Source organism: Electrona antarctica (genome assembly GCF_951216825.1).
Source record: "Electrona antarctica genome assembly, chromosome: 3".
In the NCBI taxonomy this organism is placed as follows: domain Eukaryota; kingdom Metazoa; phylum Chordata; class Actinopteri; order Myctophiformes; family Myctophidae; genus Electrona; species Electrona antarctica.
Genome location: NC_136808.1, coordinates 47,235,290 through 47,257,950, shown reverse-complemented (window position 1 = coordinate 47,257,950; position 22,661 = coordinate 47,235,290). Strand labels below are relative to the sequence as shown.

The 22,661-nt window shown below is 46.0% G+C and overlaps 1 protein-coding gene across 1 annotated transcript in view; it reads right to left on the bottom strand.

The window, feature by feature from the left end:
- The window catches only part of LOC306919825 (protein TANC1-like), a gene marked incomplete at its 5' end in the record, with an annotated part of 64,403 nt that overhangs the window by 9,676 nt on the left and 32,066 nt on the right, over positions 1-22,661 (bottom strand). The window contains 17 exons of the mRNA XM_079496375.1: positions 908-1,034; positions 1,322-1,497; positions 1,750-1,873; positions 1,968-2,101; positions 5,928-6,009; positions 6,217-6,432; positions 7,319-7,555; positions 7,903-8,025; positions 9,430-9,538; positions 9,748-9,851; positions 9,970-10,170; positions 10,435-10,743; positions 14,325-14,491; positions 16,086-16,317; positions 20,076-20,269; positions 21,892-22,179; positions 22,352-22,468. Of these exons, the coding sequence (XP_079352501.1) occupies positions 908-1,034; positions 1,322-1,497; positions 1,750-1,873; positions 1,968-2,101; positions 5,928-6,009; positions 6,217-6,432; positions 7,319-7,555; positions 7,903-8,025; positions 9,430-9,538; positions 9,748-9,851; positions 9,970-10,170; positions 10,435-10,743; positions 14,325-14,491; positions 16,086-16,317; positions 20,076-20,269; positions 21,892-22,179; positions 22,352-22,468 (2,940 nt within the window). The remainder of the gene's footprint in view (positions 1-907; positions 1,035-1,321; positions 1,498-1,749; positions 1,874-1,967; positions 2,102-5,927; positions 6,010-6,216; positions 6,433-7,318; positions 7,556-7,902; positions 8,026-9,429; positions 9,539-9,747; positions 9,852-9,969; positions 10,171-10,434; positions 10,744-14,324; positions 14,492-16,085; positions 16,318-20,075; positions 20,270-21,891; positions 22,180-22,351; positions 22,469-22,661) is intronic.

Genomic DNA, 22,661 nt, shown 5'->3' with positions numbered 1-22,661 from the left:
GTAGCCACACGTCCTAGGGAATCCAATCGAGGGATGCATTGGACGTGTGTACACGTCCTAGCGCATCCTCAATGATATCAGGCGAGGGGAGAATATTCTGAATTTTTTCCTTTTTTTTATTTTTCAGTCGGACACTAGGCCACCGTCCTTCGCTTTATCAGTCATATTAGCCGCGCTATTGCTGTTAACGTTCAGAGTAAAAGCGGCCATGTCTTTCCGGCACCCCAGAGCTTCTATTTTGAAGGAATCCCGGCACTGATTGTGTTAATGTTTGTGTAGGACAAAAATAGCCGATTTGCTCGTCCACATATGACGTAAATTCTCCATTCATTGTCAATGGGAATTTAATGTTTGTGTAATACGAACATCTGCACTAGCTCAATATAGGAGGGGCTAGCGCCACTCAAAAATCACACCCGTGTGAAGTGAGGGGCGCTCTTATCATCATACATCTTCATACATCATCTCATTTCGACCAATCACAATTTGCGTCCTCACTTTTGTCTTCAATGTTTGTGTTTACATAAACACTCAAACTGGCCATTCATTTTCAATGGCATTTAATGTTTGTGTTTACACACACCCTCAAAGCTGGACATAGGAAGGGCTAGCGCCACTCAAAAATATGGTTTATGCTGTGTGTGTGTGTGTGTGTGTGTGTGTGTGCGTGTGCGTGTGCGTGTGCGTGTGTGTGTGTGTGTGTGTGTGTGTGTGTGTGTGTGTGTGTGTGTGTGTGTGTGTGTGTGTGTGTGCGTGCGGGGGGGGTCATGCACTGTCCTCCAGTCCCAGATCACTGCCTAAGCTTTGTGCCTATGGGAAAACCACTCACTTACTTTACAGAGTACCTTATGTTGAGTGCAGTACACACAGATACAGACATGTTGGGAAGCACAGTATATCTATCTACCCATCTTGGATCCTTTCTTCAGCAGTGAGGCCACCAGGGCAGGGTTCTGACATCCACCGGTCTGGTCTGGTGGTCTGGTACCACCGCTGCACTCCAGCACTGCCCCATGGTCCACCAGGTACTGCACCTGGACCAGGTACAGGAGAACACCACAGTCTACGTCGGATAGATGGGAGGAGAACTGTCTGTCTGTGTCCATTTGTCCATGCGTCAATCCATCCATCTATGCATCAATCCATCCATCTATGCATCAATCCATCCATCTATGCATCAATCCATCCATCTATGCATCTTGCATCAATCCATCCATCTATGCATCAATCCATCCATGCATCCATCCATCTATACATCCATGCCTTATTCATCCATCCTCTATCAACCCAGTACCATGATATGTGCTAATATGGAACATACTGTATCTGCATCTCCGTTGAGGGCGGCCAGATCAAGAGGAGTCCTCCCGTGTTTGTCTGGTTGGTCTAGATCTGCCCCTCGCTCTACCAGGAGGTGCACCACGTTCTTCTGGCCCTTCAGACACGCCCAACCCAGCACTGTCAGTCCCTCTTGGTCTACTGAGGATAGAGAGGCACCTGGGACCACAGACACAAATATTACACATTAAAACATAATTGATTATGTAATGTAGGAACAAACTCCACACAGACAGAAAGGCCCTCGGCTAAAACTCCTCCTGTCAGGTGATAAGAAGTGGCTCTCCCCAGGTTGGCATGCAGAGGGAGACTAGTGTCCAGGATTACAGTTTAGGCAATTGGCACAGGGTGAAAAAAAAGGTTTCAAAATCTTGGGTTAAAAAACAAACTGACTGCCCAGTGACCTCTCACCCTTTGACAACAAGAGCTCAACGGTGCTCAGATGACCCTCGACAGCAGCCAGCATCAGGGCACTGCGCCCCTGCTTGTCACTCAACTTTATATCGGCACCGTGCTTCAGCAGCAACTCTGCTACCTGAGATAGGAGAGAGAAATAATCAATGCCACAAAACACGAACACTCCAGCAAAAAGAGAGAAAGAAATTGAGAATCGCTCAGTGTGTCCTCACCTGTGCATGTCCATGTTTGATGGCGCTCAGCAGCGGGATCATCCCTCGGCGGTTGGGTAGCTCCAGCGCCGCCCCGCGCTCCAGGAGGAAAGCACACGTCTCCAGTCGCCCTCTCCCTGCTGCTGCGCTCATTGCTGAGAGAGGGATGGGGGGGGGGGGGGGAGAGAGAGGGGGGGGGGGGAGTGTTGAGAGCACCTTCAGGCTGAAAAGACGCCGTGGTGAGAAACGAAGAGGAAAGTGGTGCCAGGGTGACGGCCCAACCTAATTCACTGCAGCACGTGTGTCACGGCATTGGAGACCGTGACCTGGTTTAAGCTGGTGAATGATTTCACAATTTCCAGTGAGAGAAACACAGCTGTCTTAACACACTCCCTTCCAGCCATTTCAGCCCTATTTGGGTTATGAGCTTGTAGGACTGTTTTGCTTCTGGATGTACCACCCTGCTTTCCCCCAAACACCAATTATAATAAATAGTTAAATGAACATAAACCAACAACATTAATCACAAATAACACATACATTCAATGCATTCCCTATTGCAAATTATAACACATTAGCTAGAGAGAGAGAGAGAGAGAGAGAGAGAGAGAGAGAGAGAGAGAGAGAGAGAGAGAGAGACTTTTCAGCACCATGGATGGAGACATATAGCCTACAGTAAAGTATCAGATTTGCATTAGGTTCCAATCCAGAATGATGCTTTGTATGTACAGCAAACAAGTGTAAAACATACACACACATCATCCTATATGATTCCCTAAAGCAAATTTCCAGCAACGTAAATTTAAACCAAACAGTGCTGCATTCAGCAACACAATCACAGACTTTTCTTCTTTTGAAAACAAAAGGCCTGCGGTGTCTGCGGTGTCTAGTATTACTCTGACAACCACTAGGTTGAATCCTCTTCTTTTATTGAGGTCCTGGAGCTTCTTGTGCAACGCCCAGGATTAAAACCCGGCTCTCCCGCATTGGAAAGCCAACATCTTAGCCTAAAGAGGAATTCCCCCTTGCTCGGGGGGAATATCAGGGTTTTGGTCATCAGGCAGAGCAGAGGTTCTGAGCTACTATTGAATATCAGGGTTTTGGTCATCAGGCAGAGCAGAGGTTCTGAGCTACTATTGAATATCAGGGTTTTGGTCATCAGGCAGAGCAGAGGTTCTGAGCTACTATTGAATATCAGGGTTTTGGTCATCAGGCAGAGCAGAGGTTCTGAGCTACTATTGAATATCAGGGTTTTGGTCGTCAGGCAGAGCAGAGGTTCTGAGCTACTATTGAATATCAGGGTTTTGGTCGTCAGGCAGAGCAGAGGTTCTGAGCTACTATTGAATATCAGGGTTTTGGTCGTCAGGCAGAGCAGAGGTTCTGAGCTACTATTGAATATCAGGGTTTTGGTCACCAGGCAGAGCAGAGGTTCTGAGCTACTATTGAATATCAGGGTTTTGGTCATCAGGCAGAGCAGAGGTTCTGAGCTACTATTGCTGCACTTGGACCACAGGAGATGAAAGCAGGACATGTTGTTTATAACCAAGTGGTTCCCAAACCTTTTAGCTCAAGAACCATAAAATAAATTTGACTTTTGCCTGGGACCCAAACTAGTGAAAATAGCAGATCTACAAGCTCACAATGCATGGCTTTGCGCCGCATTGTGAGCTTGTAAATTGGCCATTTGCACTACTTCTTTAACATTTGCTTTCTAATATATGGAAATTCTTAGACTTTTCTTTGATTTCTTCATGAAATTACTGGCTTTTTTTTTGCTTTTTTGGGAATGTTTTGAAATAAAAATAAAGAGCCCATAAAAAGAATCTGACTTCGATATCCGCAAATGTATCACGACCCAGTGTTTGGGAACGGGTGCTCTAGCCTTTTAGTACTTATTGAAATCATTACATAAACAAGATTGTGATTTATGGTAATGCATGCATCTGGCAACGCTTCAGTAAACAAGTAATATAGCACTGCCATTTGAAGACAAAATTGTCAGTGCAAATGACAAACAATAAAAGGAGCCACGCCACCAAGCCACTTAACGCCTGATGATTTTCAGCTGCTTTAACCCATTTTGGGGCGGAAACCCCTTTTGGTGTTTGAAGCATTATGTTATACTTTAGCTATTGAAAAATATCTAAAAAAATATCTACAAGCTCATAGCGTGGCACCGAGTGCCGCGCTATGAACTTGTAGGTCTGCTATTTTTGAAAAATCGTGAAAATGTGCCTCAAACCACTGATATAGAAACATGAGGTTTTTCAGAAAAAAAGGACATTTTAAAAAATACATTTTTTAAAATTTCGACGTCAGGCCTAAATGGGTTAACCACCTATAAATGTCCTGGTGTTAGTCATCTCGATGTTTATGGTATTAGGGAATTGAATGGTGAATTAAAAGGCCTGCGGTGGTTGAAATCAATAAATACACAACGTGGTAGTAATGTAACGGTGTTAATTAAGCCACTAGTTATTAGTTAACTTAATTTTCTCATGCAACACTATTAGTACACTTTAAAAAGGCCATTATACTGTGAATTCAATAGGTATTTGTGTGCTGTTTGAAGGGTAAGAAGCAATGATGCCACATGTTTTCAACTGCCTCAAACGTTCAAATATGGACACTGATAATTCATTGAATAAACTTGGATTCGACTCTAATCCCTGGAACTGGAAATCAAATTCTGAAATGTATCGAAGATATATACTATACCCTGATTATAGTTTTGAACACGTTTTCTATATTCAAATGTTTAAGAAGATGTTTCCAGTTTGCTTTGTCTTGATGTCAGCGCCAAGCTGGTAGGAAAGTGTGTAATCATGTTACACTCTAAAGCCCATTCTGTATGGGAACCCCTTTTGGTGTTTTAACTAAGCATTATGTTATACTGTAGCTATTGAAAAATGGCAGATCTACAAGCTTGTAGGTCTGCTATTTTTGAAAAATCGTGAAAATGCGGCACAAATCTTTGAATATATATATTCTTTCAGAACTTTCGACGTCAGGCCTAAATGGGTTAGTGCTATTGAGGAAGTCAGGCAATTTTTCCTAATATGCTTTTACAGGACGGGTCTAACAGTATCTGGGAGCCGCCCTATCACCTATTACAGAGGCACAGGTAGGACAATCCAATAATACCTGTTTTATATGCTGTCTGAACATAATGCACCTAGTGATTTTCCATCTCTGCTCAAAATAATCATAACTCACAGACATAATACACCCTTGGTTGCAAATTCACAGTGAATGGATTACGGAAGGTGATAGCACCATGAATTGCACCCATACCATCTGCCCCATCTCAAGGCCCAATTCACAAAAGTTAGTGTGCTAATCATGTTGATGACATGTATTGTTGTGTTAATTTATGCTGCTGATTAATTGAATATAGGATCAAAATGGAAACAAGTCCCCAGGATTTTTTTTATCCTCTCAGCCTTAATGTCTGTATCACGTGCTGTTTACATTTCTGACTAATTACAACTAAATCAAGCAATCAATCAAATCAATCAATTGTAAACATGGCCATTATTGTACTTGTCCCTAAATGCCTTAGAAACACATTATATAACGTTTTCTTTCTACTCTGGAAGGTATTACCATGCCCTTTGATCATGATTTATGTCATCTTTCAGCATGTCACTATATTTCTGATAGTGATAGCGACAGTGAGAGAGAGACAGGAAAGGCCAGATAGCGAGAGGGATGACATGCATATATGCATATATGGGCGTGACTGACGGAGCGCAGGTTTTCATAGTAATCTGCGACCGACCTACTGTCGCAATCATAGTAATCTGCAACCTACCGGTATATGGTCGCAATAACATTCATTCATTAAAGATAATACGTAATTTAGTCAGGAGTACTGTATGGCTGTATAGTATGTCCTTGAACATGAGTGTACAGCCACATACAAGGGTAGGATGATGAGGTGCGAAAGCTAAATTTATCTGACCGATATGGGATACGCACCTGTTTCTCCCCAGAGAGAGTCATGAGAATCCATCTGCACAGCCAGCTGTTCATCATTCAGCTCTAGCAAGCTCTTCACCACCTGCATGGAAACACAATATGGGAGTCTGCTCTGCAACGGGCTCTGTCCTCACTGTATAGGAACACATCCACAGACCACTGGCAGCTGTAAACAGCTTGAAATGCACCTCGGCTGTGTGTGTTCAGCGTCGACAATGAGATGGACAGACAGGGAGACCTGCACGACAGTGTCACGTCATTGAGGACCTCTATTTATCAGATACTGTACCTGTGTGTGTCCCACACTAGAGGCTGCCGTGACGGCCTGCTGCACAGCCTGGCTCTTCGTGACTGCAGGTGTTTCGTTGTTGGACTCTTGTTGTGGAGAATCACTTGGGTTCTGGGGTATCCAGTCCTGGCCCAGCAATGTGCTGATGATTTCTGTGTGGCCCCTCAGTCCAGCGTGGACCAGAGCACACTGACCGTTCTTATCAACATGGTCCACCTGCCACACAGAGGCACACACATTCCACAGTACTTTAGCACTTTGAGATTTGATTTAAATGTAAAGTGCATTATAATCCCCAGTCCCTGGTAATATTACTGAAACTGAGACATATAAAAGGTAGTGTAAGTGATATTTTGGGGTAACATTAACATAACTAATTTTGTCTGATTATTTATTTGTTTCATCACTTTCAATTCCACTTGTTTATGCTGTATCCTGTATGAGTTCTCTCCGCTGATTGGATGAAATTGATATGCAGACCTCAATTTTCTTTCTCGTTTACTAAACAGCTGGAGAGACAGGGAGACCCCTGTTAGTGAACAAACACTCTCGTCTATAGCAATGATTGCAATCAGAATATGGAGAATATTTAACATAGAAAAAATATCACTTTCTACACCTTTAAGATTAGGGGTACTTTTTAATAACACTTGGTACTTTATTGTCGAGTACTAACCGATAGTCCGATACCAAGTACGAGTACAAGCTCTTTCAATAATAATAAAAGAAAAATAGGTAGCATAAATATATAATAAAAGTGTACTATATTAATAATAACAAACAAACAAACAAATAGCAAAGTGCTAGTACACAGTGCTAGTACAAAGTGCTAGTACACAGTGCACCTTTGAATTTCTGAAGGCACGCATTCAAGAAAGCAAAAGTAGGTCAATGAGCGCGCTTCACTCACGCTGAGTATCAGCCTGGTATCGTTGTTGGCATCATGTGCCAGTTTGTGCCACGGCCCCCGTCCAGCTGTGAGCCCCCTGAATGATCCAGGGGGTCTGAGTATTATGGTGCCAGTGTGAATATGACCCGTGATGAACGCTGTTTTCAGCACATCTCTCTAATCTCATATCCACAGCTCTCTTATCACACTGACCTTAGCCCCTCTCTTGCAGAGCAGACTGACCAACGCAGGGTGTCCGGCGGCAGCAGCAAGACATAGAGGTGTCATGCCACTGTCGGTGGTTCCGTCGACGGGCGCCCCCATCTCCAGAAGCAGAGCCACCATCTCCACGTGTCCTAAGTGGGCGTGGACACCCAGGATGGGTGCATGGCCGACCACCTCCGTACACCAGGTCACACTGGCCCCACCTAGCATCAGCAGACGACTCACCTGGAAGGTCCATGACGAGAAATGGATCAGTGTGTGTGTGTGTGTGTGTGTGTGTGTGTGTGTGTGTGTGTGTGTGTGTGTGTGTGTGTGTGTGTGCGTGTGTGTGTGTGTGTGTGTGTGTGTGTGTGTGTGTGTGTGTGCTCCCAACACTGAAAGTTGTTGCGCTTGTTGTGCGATTGTCATAGTATTCGGTCACAACACACAACATGATGAATGACATTGTGTGTGTGTGTGTGTGTGTGTGTGTGTGTGTGTGTGTGTGTGTGTGTGTGTGTGTGTGTGTGTGTGTGTGTGTGTGTGTGTGTGTGTGTGTGTGTGTGTGTGTTACAGCACAGCTGTATGTATACCTTGATGTTGGGTGTGTAGAGGTTCCTGAGGGAGGCCAGGGCAGCAGACAGGCTGTCTGTGCTGCAGTTCACCCACAAGGCCTGAAGAACACTGGAGGACACGCCTGTCCTTTTACTGAGTCCCTATGAGAGACAGACAGACAGAGAGACAAAGAGAGAGAGAGAGAGAGAGAGAGAGAGAGAGAGAGGGTCTGGCATGTTTATTTCATTGCCTATGACTCACGGTATACTTGACATTACTGCCAAGTTGTGCGTACCATTTTCTGCCTCTTCAGTTTGGGCTGAAGCCCTTCAAACAAGGAGAACCCCCACGGCCACATGCCTTGCACTGCACCATGAGATTCAATCATTTGACTTTTTATGTTAACACATTATGTGCCCTTTTAATCTTTCAAAATGGTGACCCAGGGTGCCCACTTTTAGACCCACTTTTTGACATTAAAAAAAAGACGCCACAGACGTCCTGGGCACTACATGCAGTAATTCCTAGGACATCTGTGGACGTCTTGGGCACAAAATGTGTTAAGGAGAAGAGAAAACATCCGCACACTTGTTTATAAGCTCCAAAAACTTACTTTGTTATATTATATATTATCATTGAATTTAAAATGAACTTTAAAGCGTGGATTAAGGTCTCCAGTGCCTGAAAATAATCGATCTACAAATGAATTCAAGCGGCCATGAATTATTTAACACGCAATGATGTTCACCCAACATTGATTCAATTATTCATTAATAACAAAATGTAACAATGAATGAAGCCAATAACAGGTCTATGGGTGGATGGAGGACATGGCTGAAACTGGGAATAGACAATGCCAATAATTGATGCTGGCCCTTTAACCCATTTAGGCCCGACGTCGAAATTTATCTAATCTAAATCCTGACAGTTTTCTGAAAAAAACATGTTTCTATGTCAGTCATTCTCAAACATATTCATGCCATTACCCCAAATATATGACATTGGCCGCCGACCCCCATCTGAAAATATGTTGTTCCAGTAGCAAAGATTTGAGTTAAAAACTCGCTCTGAAAGAATATATATTCAAAGATTTGTGCCACATTTTCAACAATGTTTAAAACACCAAAAGGGGTTCCCGCCCAAAACGGGTTAAACATGCAACCTACATGAAATCCAAAATGTTTAGTTGTCCATTTATGTAGCAATGATCAGTCTTTCAGTTTTCCTGATGATGTTTTTTGTTTTGGCGGCTGTGGCTCAGGAGGTAGAGCAGGTCGTCCAATGATCCATGGGTCGGCGGTTCGAATCCCGGCTCCTCCTGTCTACATGTCGAAGTGTCCTTGGGCAAGACACTGAACCCCAAATTGCTCCCAATGTGCTGGTTGGTACCTTGCATGGCTTCCGCCGCCATCGGTGTATGAATGTGTGTGTGAATGGGTGAATGTAATGCACAATATATATATATGCACCATTTACCATTTACCATTTGTTAGTATCTCGGTCGTACAGTATCATAGTGTTCTAATACCTTGAATATATCGTACAGTATCATAGTGTTCTAATACCTTGAATATATGAGCCTTGAGGATGTGGTGGCCCAGTTCCATGGTCTGCTGGCGGTTCAACTTTCCCTCCTGTCTGGAGAACATGAAGGCCAGGAGAGCATGGCCACTCCTATAAACGCACACACACACACACACACACACACACACACACGCGCGCGCGCACACACAGCTCAGCAGAGGCATATCAAATTGTCATGTCCTTGATGACAATAATTTAATAAGGGACTCTAGAACAATTAGGGAACAGACGTTGCAGTCGTTCAAAGAATGCTCTCATCTCTCCTGATGATGCACAACCTTTGATTTATATCCACTCACCGAGGATCACAGAGAAACTCAGTGCTCTCTCCGTCCGCCCTCCACACCAGCCACTCTCTGAAGGACGGGTGACACAGCATGCGTGTGCCGTCCCTGCGCTTCACCTGCACATCCGTTGACATTCACAATGTGACAAAACAAATGCATCATTTGCCAGCAGTGCCACGCCAACCCAAATGTCACAGATTCCTGAAAGGCAGTCGCCCGTACAAAGAGCCTCACCATGAAATCGGCCAGGATGCCCAGTCTCTCCTGGAAGTCCTTCCATTCCATCAGCCCCTTCACGCTCCCCGCATTCAGGGCCCTGAACAGCTGCTCATCAGTCAGAGGATGCAGGGAAGCCATCATCACGTTCAGCACAGGCTGCACCCGCTCAAAGGCGTCGCCGTCAGGGACGCTGACGCGGAATAACAGCAGGTAGACCTGAAGTAGATATACAGTAAACACACTATGTCTGATTTACCCCCCAAAAAAAGAGTCTAGTATAAGTAGGCCATACAGAAATATGTAACTTTTATATGTTTTTAGTTGGAATTAAATGCCTTTTAATTCTAGTCTACATACAGTACATACTGTACGCAGTAAAATACTGAACATTAACATTAACTCGAATTGACCCACAAGGGCCAGATTGTTTTGCTGTGTAGAAACATTGCACTGATATAATATCTCACGGGGCAGGCTAACCTCGGCCAGCGAGACCGGCACCACCATGTAGTTTCCTCCTTTCAGTTCCAGGTAGCCACCGTGAAACAGGTCCAGGGTCAGCTGAAGGTACAGAATGGAGCCGTTACTGCGGGTTGTCAGGTGGCTGCTGAACTTACTGATGAGCAGCAGGTCAGGCGCGGAACCTGTTGGCGTGGTGACGTTGGTGGCGATCTGAGCGCTGCCACCGACGCGGTGATGAATGTAGTCACTGAGGTCAGATCCCAGATCACTGTTGTCTGGCAGGATGTCCAGGGACAGGCCGGAGAAAGGAAGGAGAGTGGTGATTTCCTGTAGAATACACACACATGATTATGAGCCGTCATCAATGATGTTGCACTGAGGTCTTCGACCTCTATCAGGAAAATAAATGACTGCTATTTACAAGCTTAGAGCACACAAGGAGCCAATCTAATGGCAATCCTTTATTCTGCAATAACCCAAAATGCTTCTGCATTGGGGAAAAGATTACACAGCCCCAACCACCCCAACCCCCATGCACCCTACACTCACGCACGCACGCACGCACGCACATGCGCGCACACAACACACACACACACACACACACACACACACACACACACACACACACACACACACACACACACACACACACCATCATATACTAAAGGTGTCAAAAGTGTCTCTAAGTTATCCTTAGATGTATCCTTCTCTGAGCCATGAGCACAGCGCAATGGACCAGAGAAATGAAGAATGTGACTAAGAATCCATATTGCATACAGGCTTCGCTCAGATTCACATCTCATCTGGTCGCTAACCATCTGCCTTCACACACCCAGCATGAATGAATCACTAAACCCTGCATCACGCTTTTGCTTGTCATCCCAAGCAAAAGAGCTACAGTGTAGATCTTTTGCTAACTGTAATTTGCCTGTAGTTAATTACTGTAGTTAACTGTAATTAACCCTCTAACAGTTTCAAACTGTCCACAACTTATCTAAGCTGTTATGAGGAGACAGTTGGCAGTGTAGCATATATAGATTAGCAAATAATGAGAACATGATGGGTGACTAATTAGGGTGATGAAGACACAGCTGGGTGGGGTTGTTCAATGGTTAAAAAAAAAAAACTTTAAGTTTAATTAAATTTTAGTTGTAAATGTAATCTATGCAATCTTATTAGATGTACGATACCTGCTGAACGGACATTATAATTTAATTTAACTGACGTGCAATGTGGTACACAGCGAAATCCTCAGTGTTAATTAGCATTTGGGTACTTGGCAGTGGTGTGGGGCAGATGTGGATGTGGCTCAGTGGGATTAGCAACCAGATTGAGGAAGTGAGTGCCAGGGCAGCCTGGACCAGACCAGCTAGACCTACAGTACTGTGCTAAGATCCATACAAGCTGTACCGTAACGCACAAGCATATTATTGCCAAGTATGAGGATCATACAATGCATTTGTATTGGTGACGTCGCAGAGACACTGAACATAAGACAACATTTATCCAAGGACCAATGTGCTCGGTTGTTCAAAACACAATTGACAGCACATTGCAGTAGAAACATTGGTGATGAGACTAGATTCGTATACACACAATGAAGTAGATTCAGCCATGTTTGAGCAAAGCATTATACCAAACAAAATGAGTACAGTACAGTTTGTGAGTGTGTGTGTGTGTGTGTGTGCGTGCGTGCGTGCGTGCGTGCGTGCGTGCGTGCGAGCATGTGTGTTGGGGGGGGGGGGGGGGGGGGGGGGTTTACTGCAATAGACCAACAATGAAAATACATTATATAAAAGTAACTAACAATAGAAACCAAGTTTGAAAATATGGAAGCTGCTGCCACATTAACATGAGGAAAACTGCTATACAGCCGTTTCAGCCTACCTCTTGTGGAATACCTGTGGGTATCACTACCTTGCAAAAGTATTTGAGTAGGTATTCTGGATACTAAATAATTGACTATGCAGTGAACTAAACACAGTCCTCTGTCCTCACCTTCGAGCCACTCGAGGCTATAAAGTGAGCTGAAGATGTGTTCTGCGATTAGGTTTGAGGATCAATCTAACCAATTTATTTTGAGGCCTGTAAATTTAATTATTTTTTGAGAATCATGGGAATGCTAGCAGCATGTGCAGGCATAGTCAAATTACATTGAACAAGACCCCCAGCCAATATTTCAAGGGCACTTCCATCAGAGTGTATATTCTAACTATAAATGTTATTTTTGGTTCACCTTCAATATAACTTTCAGTACCATACTCTCTCCAGATAGAGTTTTGTCTAATATCCCTCCTAAGTAAGTGATAGCTTCCTTTTATGCCATACTAGACCAGTGCCTGGCTGTAGAGCACCGAGTCACTAGACTGGTGCCTGGCTGTAGAGCACAGAGTCACTAGACCAGTGCCTGGCTGTAGAGCACCGAGTCACTAGACTAGTGCCCGGCTGTAGAGCACCGAGTCACTAGACTAGTGCCTGGCTGTAGAGCACAGAGTCACTAGACCAGTGCCTGGCTGTAGAGCACAGAGTCACTAGACCAGTGCCTGGCTGTAGAGCACAGAGTCACTAGACCAGTGCCTGGCTGTAGAGCACAGAGTCACTAGACCAGTGCCTGGCTGTAGAGCACAGAGTCACTAGACCTGTGCCTGGCTGTAGAGCACAGAGTCACTACTGTAGAGCACAGAGTCACTAGACCAGTGCCTGGCTGTAGAGCACAGAGTCACTACTGTAGAGCACAGAGTCACTAGACCAGTGCCTGGCTGTAGAGCACAGAGTCACTAGACCAGTGCCTGGCTGTAGAGCACAGAGTCACTAGACCAGTGCCTGGCTGTAGAGCACAGAGTCACTAGACCTGTGCCTGGCTGTAGAGCACAGAGTCACTACTGTAGAGCACAGAGTCACTAGACCAGTGCCTGGCTGTAGAGCACAGAGTCACTACTGTAGAGCACAGAGTCACTAGACCAGTGCCTGGCTGTAGAGCACCGAGTCAGTAACGATGGAAGTTGGAGATCCATGCCCCACACGGCTATGCAATACCCGTTGTACCCATGTCAGATGTCCCTTTTATGCCCATAATGATATCTCTGTATCTGTCTCTCTGTGTCCCTTTATTCCTGAATTTGATGTCAGGCATGCTCAAATATGGAGTGTTGTGATATCAGGCATGCTCAAATATGGAGTGTTGTGATGTCAGGCATGCTCAAATATGGAGTGTTGTCAGAACAGGCCAGCTCCATATATGGACACTGGGCAGTGGCCCTGTCCAGAGCCCGGGCAGAGGCCTTTTGTGGCGGTTCTGGACAACCGTGGGTCCGACTGCCTTGACACCGGGCGCTGCACTCCCTGTGGGGGTGTGGAACGCGTGTGGGCGAGAGCCGAGAGGGGAGTTGTTTTAACATGCAGTTCAGGACGGATAGGACACTTTTCTCCGACAGTCAAAAAGGCTTGTGCTTTCATAAGCACAAGATGAACAACGGAACAAGCTGATGATTTCAGCAGGAGTAGGAGAGCAGGTACTGGAATGCTTTTTTTTCCCTTTTTTGGGGAAAGGGGGGGGGGGGGGGGTGATCCATTTGTTCAATGGACCGGTTAGTTATACGTTATGGAGGGAAGGGATTCTAGCATGACCCATTGTTTGACCCAAACCCGATCCCAGACAAGCCCACAATGTAACAACCTGGATTTGAATCTGGGTCTCCTGCATGTGAAACCAAAGGGTACCACTCCCCTTTGGCTAACCTCCTGGGCTACAAGCAGGACTACTTAGTACTTACTTACTTACATACATAGGCAGATAAGCAAAGGAACACAGGTAAATTAAATTAGATTTTCTTTCATTCATTTAAATAATTTGTATTATAGTATGACTGATGTGGAATGGTTTATAATACTGCTGTAGATGGTCTCACCAGTAAGCCCGTCCTGACCGTGACCACCAGTTTGAGCCAGGAGGGGAACTTAGAAATGATCTTGGTGATAAAGGCAGCGATGGTGTCTCCATAATCTGGTTTGTGAAACTCTGCCTCATTAAGACTATCGACCAATAGGATGTAGTCCTCTTCAGGCAGCTTTCTCTCTGTGCAGAAGGAGAGAGACATGATGGCAGATACTAAATAAATAAATAAACAAACGTCTTGACATGACAGGTTAAATGGATGTTTGTTCGTTTTTTCAAAAGATTAGTCACGTTGAGGAAAGCTGATATTGACCCTCATGCCTGGATGCCATTGTGTATTAGGCAGAAGGAGGAAGGAACATGGGACATGGGGACCAATAGCCTAGCGGTTAAAGTGCGTTCTCTGATGCAGCCTGACAGAGAGACACAGGTTCGATTCCCAAGCCCGGTGCCCATTGCACGTTTGTCACTCCATGTCTCTTTTCCTGTTTCATGTCACTCTACTCTGTCAAAATGAAGGAAGAAGCCCCAAAAATAGAAATGATATATTTTTAAAAGAACGTGGGACATAGCATTATATGAATCACATCTTCTAAGTTATACCTGCATTCTTGTTTGGCACGTGCCGTGGTGCTACAGGCTACAGCTCTACATGTATTGTAACTTTCTTGAGCTCAATTTATACTCATCACACAATGTTGTTGCCTGCTGATAAGAACTGAACTTAAAGCTAAGAATATATTGCATCACAAAGATCAGTTCTTGTCGGCAAGCACAGTATCAATTTGGCATTATAATTGAGATGGAGTAGATACTCCTGTGCCCAGAGTGTGGAGGCCCTAGCCATAATAACACATTGATCTAGACTGCATATTGATAAAGTGAGCTGGCTGACTTGCCAGAGCAAGTCGAGCCTCTCGAGTATTTTGCGACCTTGAAACCCTGTGAAGTCTCATCATTTTCCAGTTGAAATGACTTAGCATCTGTTTCACAGTCCGTAGTGTTTCAAATGATTGGCCTTAACTGGAAAGTAGCCGCTAAAGAGCTACGTCACACAAAACCATTAGTGCAGCTGGGTGGAGTGCCCTCTTGACTTAATGATGGAATTCTTAATTATCTCTGCCAGGCCGAAGGCAGGGCCGGAGATCATGTTTTGTATATGTCCGTCTGTGTGTCCGACTGTCCGCAACTCATCTTGTAAACTGCTACACAAAGCCAGGCTAAAAGAAGTCAGCCTCAATGTTTTTGTTTTACCTGGATTCCTCGTTCCATGACACACGCACAAGACATGGGGAGAGGGACACGGGGAGTGACACGCAGAAAGACATGGGGAGACAGAGAGGGACACGGGACATGGGGAGAGGGACACGGGGAGTGACACGCAGCAAAGACATGGGGAGACGGAGAGGGACACGGGGACATGGGGAGAGGGACACAGGGACATGGGGAGAGGGACACGCAGAAAGACATGGGGAGACGGAGAGGGACACGGGGACATGGGGAGAGGGACACAGGGACATGGGGAGAGGGACACGGGGAGTGACACGCAGAAAGACATGGGGAGACGGAGAGGGACACGGGACATGGGCAGAGGGACACAGGGAGTGACACGCAGCAAAGGTCGTCGGGATCTGGACTCGAACCCGTAACATGCTGTCAGAGTGTCCAGAATTTTATCTTCTAAGTATTCAAATTCCAATTTCCTAATTTGAGAGAGAGAGAGAGAGAGAGAGAGAGAGAGAGAGAGAGAGAGAGAGAGAGAGAGAGATTTTACCCTTGCGCAGGCTAGCAAGAGGTTCTAGGACACCCTTGCGAAAGGCAGCAATGGGGTCTTGGACACAGGAACGCAGGCTGAGCGTGTTCTGAAGATGAGGCTCTTGTATCAGAAGATCCCTGTAGGGAGTGAGCTGTGAAGCTCTGGCCAGTAGGGCGGCGACACTATGAACAAACTCTGGCACCAAGCAGGTGTAGGTATTGTCAGCCTGACAGAAATGGTAGGCTACCACCTATTAAGAAACATAGAGAGAGAGTGGGGGACAAAAAATAAATCTGCGAAAGCAAGCATCATTTTGTTATCCAAGCATTTAAACTACCTGCTGTCCTGCTCCCCATCACAACGTAAAAAATCAGCCAAAGTCTACCACCCATAAAGACTATTTTCATTCAGTGCAACAGCAGCCACAACATAAGCAATTGATTATTATGCAGACGGTGGCCATCTTGCCATTGGAGTTCGGAAGCACTTGTTTTCACTAAAGCAACATCCTGCTTCGCTGCCTCCTGCATTATGTGCAAATTCAAAACAGGTGGTCGCACGATTTTGCAACACATTTTTTCACCACTACACTACACTTCCTCTGCCAACCTGGGGGGGGGGGGCGGACTGACCTCATGCTTCCTTATATGCATGAGGAGTCCAAGCTGCTTCTTTTCACCTGACAGGGGGGAGTTTCCCTGGTTGGACGTAGCGTGTGGAAGGAACACGTTATTCCGACCAGTTCCTTTCCCCTCCATCAGGCTGGCCAGGGGGAGGTAGTTCAGAGACCAGGATTATTGCATGCTTTTGTGAGGGTACCTACCCCCCGTGTCCCCTAACACGGGGAGAACATGCAAACTCCACACAGAAAGGCACTGATGTGGAGGAGAGAACACGCCCCCAGCGCCCACAGCGTCCCCAGCGGGACCTTCTAGCTGTGTGGCGACAGCACTACCGAAGGACCTTCTAGCTGTGTGGCGACAGACAGCACTACTGAAGGACCTTCTAGCTGTGTGGCGACAGCACTACCGAAGGACCTTCTAGCTGTGTGGCGACAGACAGCACTACTGAAGGACCTTCTAGCTGTGTGGCGACAGACAGCACTACTGAAGGACCTTCTAGCTGTGTGGCGACAGACAGCACTACCGAAGGACCTTCTAGCTGTGTGGCGACAGACAGCACTACCGAAGGACCTTCTAGCTGTGTGGCGACAGACAGTACTACCGAAGGACCTTCTAGCTGTGTGGTGACAGACAGTACTACCGAAGGACCTTCTAGCTGTGTGGTGACAGACAGCACTACCGAAGGCCCTTCTAGCTGTGTGGCGACAGACAGCACTACCGAAGGACCTTCTAGCTGTGTGGCGACAGCACTACCGAAGGACCTTCTAGCTGTGTGGCGACAGCACTACCGAAGGACCTTCTAGCTGTGTGGCGACAGACAGCACTACCGAAGGACCTTCTAGCTGTGTGGCGACAGACAGCACTACCGAAGGACCTTCTAGCTGTGTGGCGACAGCACTACCGAAGGACCTTCTCGCTGTGTGGCGACAGCACTACCAAAGGACCTTCTAGCTGTGTGGCGACAGCACTACCGAAGGACCTTCTCGCTGTGTGGCGACAGCACTACCGAAGGACCTTCTAACTGTGTGGCGACAGCACTACCGAAGGACCTTCTAGCTGTGTGGTGACAGACAGCATTACCGAAGGACCTTCTAGCTGTGAGGCGACAGACAGCACTACCGAAGGACCTTCTAGCTGTGTGGCGACAGACAGCACTACCGAAGGACCTTCTAGCTGTGTGGCGACACCACTACCGAAGGACCCTCTAGCTGTGTGGCGACAGCACTACCGAAGGACCTTCTAGCTGTGTGGCGACTGCACTACCGAAGGACATTCTAGTTGTGTGGCGACAGCACTACCGAAGGACCTTCTAGCTGTGTGGCGACAGACAGCATTACCGAAGGACCTTCTAGCTGTGTGGCGACAGCACTACCGAAGGACCTTCTAGCTGTGTGGCGACAGCACTACCAAAGGACCTTCTAGCTGTGTGGCGACAGCACTACCGAAGGACCTTCTAGCTGTGTGGCGACAGCACTACCGAAGGACCTTCTAGCTGTGTGGCGACAGCACTACCGAAGGACCTTCTAGCTGTGTGGCGACAGCACTACCGAAGGACCTTCTCGCTGTGTGGCGACAGCACTACCGAAGGACCTTCTAGCTGTGTGGCGACAGACAGCATTACCGAAGGACCTTCTAGCTGTGTGGCGACAGACAGCACTACCGAAGGACCTTCTAGCTGTGTGGCGACAGACAGCACTACCGAAGGACCTTCTAGCTGTGTGGCGACAGCACTACCAAAGGACCCTCTAGCTAGCTGTGTGGCGACAGCACTACCGACAGAAAGTAGCTCATAACATATCTTGTCTACACTGGATTGAACTAAAAATTAAAATGTCTGCATTGCAAGGTCATTTTGCTACTTATCGAAGGCTTTTTTGTGTTTGTAGAAATACTATTCTCTGGTCATTTATATCGACTAGATCTGTAGGGGGCACAGTTGAGTAGTTAAAATAATTTTATCTCCTGCCCAAAAAACGTATTATACAGAGAAAGTGGGGTCCTGTGACGTCTCCCATCGTGCAGAATAGTCTTTCAACAACACAAAACAGCCTTTGTTTTGATGAGTAGCAAAATCATTTCCTTTATCTTTACTACATTTAGAGACCTCGCACCCGTTTCGACTGTTCAATCAATCGACAAGACCGCAGTGATCACTTAGGATCGGTACGATTGTTTTCGACGAGTATGGGCATGCTCTGCCGATTGATAAAAGGAAAACCCGGAAAACGACAGGATTAAGGTTGGCGAACATGCGTTAATATTAGGACCACGCTGCGACATGCTTGCGGTTATGTTTAGGTGAGGAGGCTTGTCGTTTTCAGTAGGCAGTAGACCAAAACGACCGGATTAAGGTTGGCGAACATGCGTTAATATTGGGACCGCGCTGCGACATGCTTGCGGTTAAGTTTAGGTGAGGGTATGAGGAGGCTTATCGTTCTCAGTAGGCTCCCAGCGTGTCCAGTAGACCGATAAGATCGGTTAACGTGTTATCAACGCCAATCGCAGCCAGTAGGCTCCAGACTACATGCAGTAGGTTCGATCGGCTAGATAAGATCGGCGTAATAAGTAACCTACTGGGAATTATCGGTTGATTTTGGGTCGAAACGGCTCGGGAGGAGCACTGCTCCTAACAGAGCGTTAGCGAGAACTCGCATAGAATAGGAACAAACGTGGCTTGTGCGTTTCAAGACTATGTAAAATAACAAAGTGCCATGTCCACATGATGTGTTAATGTTTGGGTGAACATAATATCACAAGTAGACCGGTTCCCATGGAAACTGTTATCAAGGCCAAGTTAGTAAATTGAGCAGCCTCCCGTGTCATACGTGTGTGATGCACTGAGAAATCTTCGACATGACAAAACTGTACCATGATGTGGGAATACTGGGAGAAACAACAGTATGTGTATATGTCACCATAAATATCTTTGCAAAGATGTGTGAAACAAATGCTCATGGTGGTGATTGCTGCCTGCTGTATTCTTTAGGAAACTTTAGGATGCCATATGCTTCTCCCCCCCATTCATACCTTTGGTAACAGATATGCAAAACCTGAGGATATCAAAACAGCCATCACAAGCAGCTGAAAGAGGATTGCTGTAGGTTGGTTTACAGCATTTCCAGCAGGGACCAGTCACCAGGCCAATTTAAACTACTGTCTGTGTGTGTGTGTGTGTGTGTGTGTGTGTGTGTGTGTGTGTGTGTGTGTGTGTGTGTGTGTGTGTGTGTGTGTGTGTGTGTGTGTGTGTGTGTGTGTGTGTGTGTGTGTGTGTGTGTGTGTGTGTGCGTGCGTGCGTGCGTGCGTGCGTGCGTGCGTGCGTGCGTGTTTGCATGCGTGCGTGCGTGTTGCATGCATGCGTGTTTGCATGCATACGTGTGCATTGTACCTTGGCAGCCAAGCGTTTGACAGCCTCCTTTTTGTGAGCAGTGGTCTCGGAGGTCTCTGGAACAGCGCTCTGGTTGGGTTGGGAGTCTTTCGAGCGAGGGCCAGACTCTGGGGGCTGGTTGGGTTGGGAGTCTTTGGATCGAGGGCCAGACTCTGGGGGCTGGTTGGGTGGTGGTTTCGCCTGCCTGTCCCCACCTGATCGGCATCAACAACAACAACGTATGCAAAGTCGCCAATTATACGAGACAAATGAAGTCTCCTGGGTAAATCCAGGAATGTCACATGCACAACTCCTTTAAGAGCACAGGATTTAATTAGTACCTTTTCCAAGGGAGACTGCAAAAAAAAGTGATATGACTGTCACTACAGGGCTTATAGGAGTTGCAATAAAGGCATAATTATTATTAATAAGGCATCCCACTTGTCCCACACAAGCCATACTGGAGTACCGGGTTAGCAACTTACTACTTGAGTTGCTATTAAATGCCTTGATGTCATATTCGACCATAGGCCTTTTGGCTATCATTTATAAACTCCTCTTTTATGCTATTTTAACAGGCTTAAAAACACATTAGGGGACTAACTATTAGGGCATTTGAACACTGATGCAATTGCCTGCCAGTCACAATGTGGGACAGGGTCTCAATTGAGGGACTGTCCCTCAATTGATTGCTACAGACTGCTACAGACTGTAGCAACCACATAATTTGAATATCACACATACAATAGAGCATTATATTTAACAATGTATTAACTATTCAAACAAGTGTAGCTGCATATGCAATGACTTTCCAGAAAAAAAGGTCTTACATCTTAAATCCCCAGCAGACAGTGTAGGTTGCTGAATGTATACAAAACCTCCATTGCCATTTAACCATGCACTTTCAACTGGCTTCCCTAGTTTGGGTATGCCATTATAGGTAAAACAAACAAACATTTGCATATACATTTTTTGTAATATTTAACACAATTAAAAGCAATTCAAAACGTTCAAAGATAGATCTATATAATTACAAGCTCACAGATCCACAAGCTCATAATGTGTTGCAATGCAACACGCAAGCTTGCGAGCTTGTTGTTTTTATTGATCACAGAATGTAAAGGGATGAAGTGGAACCACGATTTCAATCATCCTCTGCAATTACAATCAGCAGAGGGATGGCAATAGAGGCAGTGGCGCCGTCAGGGACATTTTGGGGGTTTTTTCTTCTTTTTTTGGGGGAGGGGGTGCGTCATGACTCACATTGTTGCGTATTTGCCCGTCTGACACTTTGATCAGATGAGAGCAACTGCAGTTACTACACGTATGCAGCCAATACACGACTATTGCGCAGCAACATGAAAACGGTGCTAGACCATGATGGCATACACTGAAACCAGCACCGGTCGGGAAAAGCAAATGAATATATAGACCAAGCATCCCCCAATAGTGCGGGGACGTTCATTCAGACCCTCCTGAGCCTATATGAATAGAGGACCAGAGGGAACATTGGCTGAAGAAAAAGAAAACCTTTACCCCGTATGAATGAACACTGCTGCACTTTATTTCAATTTAAGTATACCGTCCACATTAGAAGATATATAGACGTAAACACACAGTGTATGCTGGGCACTGTAGATCATTAGCCTGGGTAAACCCACTCCCCCTGCTGGACAACATTTCATTCTGCCAGAATGCAAATCTGACGAGGGGGAGGGGTTTACCCAGGCTAGTAGATCATTGCTTTGAGATCTGTTTTAGAGAAATAAAACACACACACACACACACACACACACACACACTGATAATAAAAAAAAGAAAGGGCTGTGAATCATACATTTTGGAGACGAGCTGGGACTGTGCGGTGTGGCTCCCGCCTGTAACGTGCGCCCACCGTGGCAGCTGAGAGTCACCAGACGCCAAATGGCGGCCGTCTTGCCAGAGCCGGCGTTGCCCACAACGACGGCACCACGCCCGTCACAGCTGTTGCTCTTCCTCAGCACCTCCTCCAGGCGGACAAACAACCAATCACGACCGACAAAGGCCGTCTCCACAGCGAGGCCGGGTACTTCGAACAACAGCGGCTTCAGCATGATGTCGCCTTGCCTGAACGGCGCCAGTCTCGCTGGAGGGAGTGAGAGCAGTGGGTTAAGATCCTGACGAAGGGGAAACATTTTGGGAGGTGACACGTGACGTCACACAAGATTACTTGTATTGGTATAGACAGGTTTTTAGCTGCGGTTTTGACACACAAGAACATCACTGAGAAACCTTAGCGGGGTTGGACTCTAAAGTACCTTTGGAGTCATCAGTCGCACGTCCTGCTGTGTTGTGTTTGCGTATGGAGACCCTGTGCTCGAAACCCCTGTGGTGTTCCAAATGTGTCAGGTCCTCCAATCTGGTGGAGCTGGTTGCTGGAGTGAGGGATTGTTATAGAGGTCAGAGAGATATAGAAAAAAGAAAGAGAGATGGAGATTGGAATTGAGTGGATTATTTTATGTATTTATTTTCTTCTGCAGTAATGCCTGTGTAATATATATGTGCCGACCAACTGTCCAACATAAAATATCCCATAAATAGGGGTAAGAAGTAAAAAATAAAATAAAA